Source organism: Poecilia reticulata, linkage group LG13 (genome assembly GCF_000633615.1).
Source record: "Poecilia reticulata strain Guanapo linkage group LG13, Guppy_female_1.0+MT, whole genome shotgun sequence".
NCBI classification, from domain to species: Eukaryota; Metazoa; Chordata; class Actinopteri; order Cyprinodontiformes; family Poeciliidae; genus Poecilia; species Poecilia reticulata.
In genome coordinates this window covers 32,746,293-32,751,824 of record NC_024343.1, presented here as the reverse complement: position 1 = coordinate 32,751,824, position 5,532 = coordinate 32,746,293, and the positions used below count along the sequence as shown (strand labels likewise).

The 5,532-nt window shown below is 40.5% G+C and overlaps 1 protein-coding gene across 2 annotated transcripts; it reads left to right on the top strand.

The window, feature by feature from the left end:
• Window positions 1-947: 947 nt before the first annotated feature.
• On the top strand, window positions 948-5,216 carry LOC103475248 (P2Y purinoceptor 14-like). Of its 2 annotated transcripts, XM_008426731.2 has the most exons (4): window positions 948-1,167; window positions 1,954-2,120; window positions 2,218-2,477; window positions 3,243-5,216. In XM_008426731.2, exons 2-4 carry the CDS (start codon window positions 2,007-2,009, stop codon window positions 3,910-3,912), a joined length of 1,044 nt encoding a protein of 347 aa, XP_008424953.1. In that variant the 5' UTR covers window positions 948-1,167; window positions 1,954-2,006; the 3' UTR covers window positions 3,913-5,216. The 2 variants fall into 2 exon arrangements, with proteins under 2 accessions (XP_008424953.1, XP_017163777.1); XM_017308288.1 differs by lacking the exon at window positions 948-1,167 and having other exon boundaries at window positions 1,915-2,120.
• Window positions 5,217-5,532: the final 316 nt, after the last annotated feature.

Sequence of the window (5,532 nt, the reverse complement as noted above, 5' to 3'; positions counted from 1 at the left end):
GGATAGACAGCCAACAAAACGTAAAACGAACATTGCATTGTATTTGGGGCTGGTGAGTGTGTACGTTCAGACAATGTTAGAGGTGAATGTTCTCCCCGTCAGTGAGTGGATTCACTCCGGGTCCTCCACCAGGCAGCCCAACCAACATGGCAGGAGATGGTGGTGGTCCACTTGAAGCTGAATCTCTGACATGTGGACATGTTAGTCCTGTGATCAGTTACAGCTCAAACCAGGGTTGTTTTTATTCAGCATGCTTATGTTTAACATTTCATTTAATAGTGAACATGAGGGCAAAGTAAATGTTCCTCTTGTCTGATCCTTTTAGTTTTGCTAAACACTAATTATACAAAAAAGTACATCAAAATTAAATAAAACAGCCAAAGTTGATCTCTATGTCTGCATTGCAACATAAAACTTCACCTTTATTCCACTGCACTCGGGTATGAAAAATGGGCAGATCTGCTGAACAAAGAGGTATAAACAATCCCTTTTAGCCATCATGGCGTTGCTGATAAAGAATGACTCAGATCTTTAGGTTAACACATTCGCCCACTAAAGACCGACTCCGTCGCTAAGCAGATGAGCTTATCGCTTTATGACTAGTGTTAGCTGACATTAGTGGCATTATGAATCCTTTTCAAAACATAAGAAAAATGCTGTGCTACGCATTTGTTTCGGTGGTGTTTTGTTTCTCCCTCTGTTGAGACACTCAAGAACCGCGGAAACCCAATCTAGAACAGTAATCAGGCAACCAATTACAGACCAGTAATGTGGCCTGAAATCAGCAGTTAATGATTTAAAATGTCACTACGTGTCAAAAAGGGATTCTCTAAACATAAAATTAGCACCACAAATGCTAAACTAAGAAAAGCAAAGCAAAAGAGTACATGTGACCGTGTGATGTAAAAATGAATACTTACTGGTTTCAGTTTATGTGGCCTGAATGGGAAGTGGGCTGTTACTCAGCAAAACGTCAAGACTTCAACCATTTACTTCTTCACCACAAAGCAGAAGATAACCAGGAAGCTTGTGATTTAAGTTTGTTTCATTTAAAGAGAAAGGAGAAGACAGACACCGTTTCATCAGAGTGAACATCTGTCTTTCAACACTGTTTCCTCAGCCTCAGAGATTCAGCTTCTGCTGCTGAGACGAAGAACAAAATCAGCTGTAAGTACCTTCAGACAAAATCCATCTTGCTCCAGGTTTTTCCAGCTTTGGGATCTTTTTTGTTTCATTACATTTCCTTTAATGTTTTGATTGTTATTAAGCTGCTCTAAAACACAAGCATAGGCAGAACATTGATGGTCTTGGAGATTTCTGCATCTTTTCTTCATCCTATCAACGTTCTTGATGAAGGTCTGATATTTTTAGTTCAGAAGACTGTTAGCTGGAAATCAGTGGCGGATCTGGTAAATGTTATCTGTGCAGGTGCAAAGGGATGCTGGTCCTTCTCAGTGACGCATGTTGAAAATCCCCTAAATGTAAATAGAGTGAACAAGATAACTCGATTCCTTTTTAGGTGATTTCTGAAGCGAACTGGTTCTGCTGGATTTTACATTCTTCATATCACAGATCTGCTGTTAGGATCCTGGGTTGTTTTGGTTTCATTTATTGATTCTAGCTTAACTGTTATTCGATGTTCCTTGGTGTCTTTCTTGGATTAGATCAGCCTGGTTTCTGTTTTCAGTTTAGTTCAACTTTCTTAGTGATTCTAGTTTATTGTGTTTATTTCTTGTGTCTAGTTGTTCTTTGTAATTCTAGTTTAATTATGTTACTTATGTGTACTTATTCTTTAGTGTTAGATTTATTTCCTGTTCCCCAGTGTTCTCTCTTTCTCTCTCTCTCTCCCTCTCTCTGTCTCGGACGCTTCATCAACATTTGATGACAGAATTTCATGACCACAGACGTCAGGGCGACAGATCTTAAAACAACTGAGGTAATGAATGTTTGCAGACACTTTCCATACAGTCTCTGGGTTCTACTCCTCATCATAAACCTGCAGAACCATGGCAGACCCGGTAAGAGCGAATTCCTCAGGCACTGGGCAGAACAAAACGTGTGATTCTGTGGAAACATCGTACCACCCTTTCCTATTACTGATCTACTGTCTGCTGTTTCTGGTGAGCATCAGCTCTTTTAGGTTGCACCAATCCAATTTAAAGAAAAAAATAAGCTAAATTTTTGGTTTCACCATCAACTCAATCATTTCCTCTGCAGGTGGGACTGATCTTCAACAGCTTCACCTTGTGGTTTCACTGCCGTGGAGCTCATGGACAAGCATCCAAGAGCTGGATGATCTACCTGAAACACCTGACAGCTGCTGACTTTCTGCTCTGCGTCAGCCTCCCACTGCGCATTGTTCACTACGCCAGGAACTCGTACACCATTCACCTGCTCTACTGCAGCGTTGGAGCCCCACTCCTGTTCATTAACATGACTGCCAGCATCCTGTTCATGAGTTACATTGCAGCTAACAGGTACCGCACCTCAACTACCAGCCAGGCAATTAATGAAGAGTAGATTTAAAGCATGGGTCAAACATGCTCTGTTTCCTGTTATGATGAGCTATCAATGCTGCCAAGTGAGCCAAATGAATAAATAAACCACAGAGACGTAAATCAGGTAGTCTGGTTCACAAATCAGTTCTAATGATGCATCAGCCATTAGTCCCAGTTAGAGCATCATAACATTACTTTACAAACATCACTATTGGCACCCTGATATGTGCAAGAGAGAAGAAAAACAACAACCATGGGGAACCACAATGAGGGTCAACTTCAAAATCACAGGATTTTGAATTTGATAGAGGCACAGGTTGGTGCTTGTTTGTGCACAACATCCACATCTACATCTGCAAACACTGAGAACTTCTTCGTCTCTTTTATGGTGGTTGGCAAAACAACGAGCACGCTCTTTATGTGTGATGTTATGGCTCCCTCTACTGCGCACATGGGAAACTTTCAGGTTGTTTGCGGTTCACACAGGAGGTCGCATATAAGTCACATATATTTTGAAGTGTGAATGACCAGGGCAAAAAAAATCCCATTTCAAGATTTTTTTTTAATTTGGGTCACTTCAGGTGGCAGTGTGAATGCAGCCTTATAGCTCCTGTTTTACCTCAGCAACTGCATTACCGCCACAAACCGCAGCAACGCCATAACGTCCTCAGAAAAAAGATCAACCGTCTATCTTTCCTTAGATTCATCCTCCTGAGCAAGCATTATCCTTGTTCCTCTCCACAGGTATATGAAGATTTTTTATTCCTCGGGAACTCACTTCCTGATGTCTGCCAAAGCCAGCCGCATCATCTCGATGACGACCTGGGTTGTTCTCTTGACCACGATAACGCCATACGCCATCCTGATGCTGATCAACCGCACATCTCAACGGTCTGATCATGGCACCTGTGGTCATCTGCTCAAAGAACTCATGAGACCACTGTACACAGCAAGTCATGCAGTTGCTTTCATCATCTTCCTGTCAGGACTCTTCTCTCTGGTTTTCTTCTACTACAGCGCCTCCCGCAGGGTGCTGCAGGTACAGCAGACCCAACCGGCCTCCTCCAACTCCAAGAAGCTTGTAAAGTCTCGCAGGAACATGTTGGTGTTGGTCAGTGTGTTCTGCTTTTGCTTTGTTCCTCATTACATTGTTCGAATTCCATACATCATACTTCAAGGACAATGTTCAGTAGTGATGTACTACGTCAAAGAGGTGGCCGTCTTACTGTCAGTTTTTAATATCATTCTGGATCCTCTTATTTATGTTTTTCTTTGTAAGGAGTTCAGGGCTCAGCTTAACCTGAAACAAATATTCTGCATAAAAGGCAACAGAAACATCTCCAGTTCGGAGGCAGGAGACAGCGAGAATCAGATGAACACCATCAGTACCAGTGTAGCGCCCCGGGCTCAGTGAGGACAGAATGATAGACACGGGAGCCATCGGTCCAGGTTGTTTCTGATTAAACATTTTCTAACTTTTTTAAAAATAGCTCATATAACATTAGTATGGTACTCAGCATAGATACATAGAGGCTGGAAGAGTCACAGGATGACATAAAGGCGGACGTGCTTTGTTCTCATTCCACGAAGATTACTGCTTCATTGTGAGCAATGCCCTGAAAAAATGGATGATGATTAGCACTAAAATGTTACATCAGGCCATTTGAATCAGTTTACTCAGCGTGGTCTGTTACGACCTGCTACAGTGAATGTAATAACATCCTTAACCCGGTCACTGTGCCTCTGCACAAACAACAGGACTAATTAACTCTGAGGGATGCTAACGCTCAGACGATGACCTGAGGGCATGTCACGCCTCAGCAGACAATAAGTTGACTTGTCATTGCTAAGCTGTAATCATGTGAACCAACAATAGTGAGACATTTTTCGTTGTGGTGTACCAACCTCTGTTGTCGGTTTTTGTTTAAATTCATAGTTTTAGATGAAGAAATCACCACTGCATGCTTGTTGCATAGTGTTTATACATTTTCCATAAATTTCATCCAAAAGTCAAATATACCTAAAGTTCTGTGAGTAAATCTAGTAGTTTGTGTGCAAATGTGTCATATTAAGCATAAGTGGATGTAACTCCCACTGCTCTTGGTGGCAAAGAGCCTCTAAAAAGATGTTTAGTATGTGTGGAAAATGTAGCAGTGGCATCAACAGCCATGCAAAACCAGAAACAGTTTGAAGTCATATTGTAACAATGGTCCACAGTGGGGCACATTCTGCTTCTAAAATAAGCTGATCATTTCTTATAATCTGAGTTCGCTCATTTTAATAACTATTGTTTGGTTTTATGATATAAATGTGCAATTCCTGTAAATATTCTTATTTTCAAGTTTTTCCATTACTTTTGTTGAAACTGAATGCTCCTATTTATCTTGCCTCTGGTACACTTGAATCTTCCAATAGTAGTACAATAAAGTGTTATTTTGTTTTATTCCTTCTGTTTATGTTTGGTTCGTGGGACTTGTGAGAGAATATGGTGGGAAAATCCATGACAATATAAAAGTTTATTTTAATTCATCAGGACCCATAATAAATAAAATCCTAGTCTGACTGATTTTTACTTCTAATAGCTTAGCAGACAATTAACGGGAACGTTTCCTGCATCTGTGTTGTTGAATCAAAGAACTGAAGTAATGAAAAAAGGCTGTACTTTCTTTAAGCATGACATATTTTTACAGTAATTATAATGAGAAATAAGAAAGTCTTCTCAAATGTTCAGAGTTTATGTTTCAGGAAAAAAAAGATGCTACGATATATAATTCATTGCATCATGTTTGGAGAAAATCAAACACAACACCAACCACTAACACTGACCCTAAAGGAGGTCCCTGGTGGAGCACACGCACCATACACAGACATTTTATTGTCCAGTAAACGCCGCCAGTCCCAAAAATTAAAAATTAAAAATACTTATTGGGACGGGTGATTATTCCAAGTACCTCACAGTCATTAAGTAGACAATGAATCTGCAAATTAAATATTCTGGAGGCCAGAATCCATCTATTCAACAGCCAAAGCTTGG

What these genes read in the sequence shown, in the direction of transcription:
- LOC103475248 (XM_008426731.2), top strand. Translation starts at nt 2,007, where the DNA reads ATGGCAGACCCGGTAAGAGCGAATTCCTCAGGCACTGGGCAGAACAAA. An exon ending in TCTACTGTCTGCTGTTTCTG is followed by an intron (nt 2,121 to 2,217) that starts GTGAGCATCAGC and finishes TTTCCTCTGCAG; the next exon opens with GTGGGACTGATCTTCAACAG. An exon ending in AGTTACATTGCAGCTAACAG is followed by an intron (nt 2,478 to 3,242) that starts GTACCGCACCTC and finishes TCCTCTCCACAG; the next exon opens with GTATATGAAGATTTTTTATT.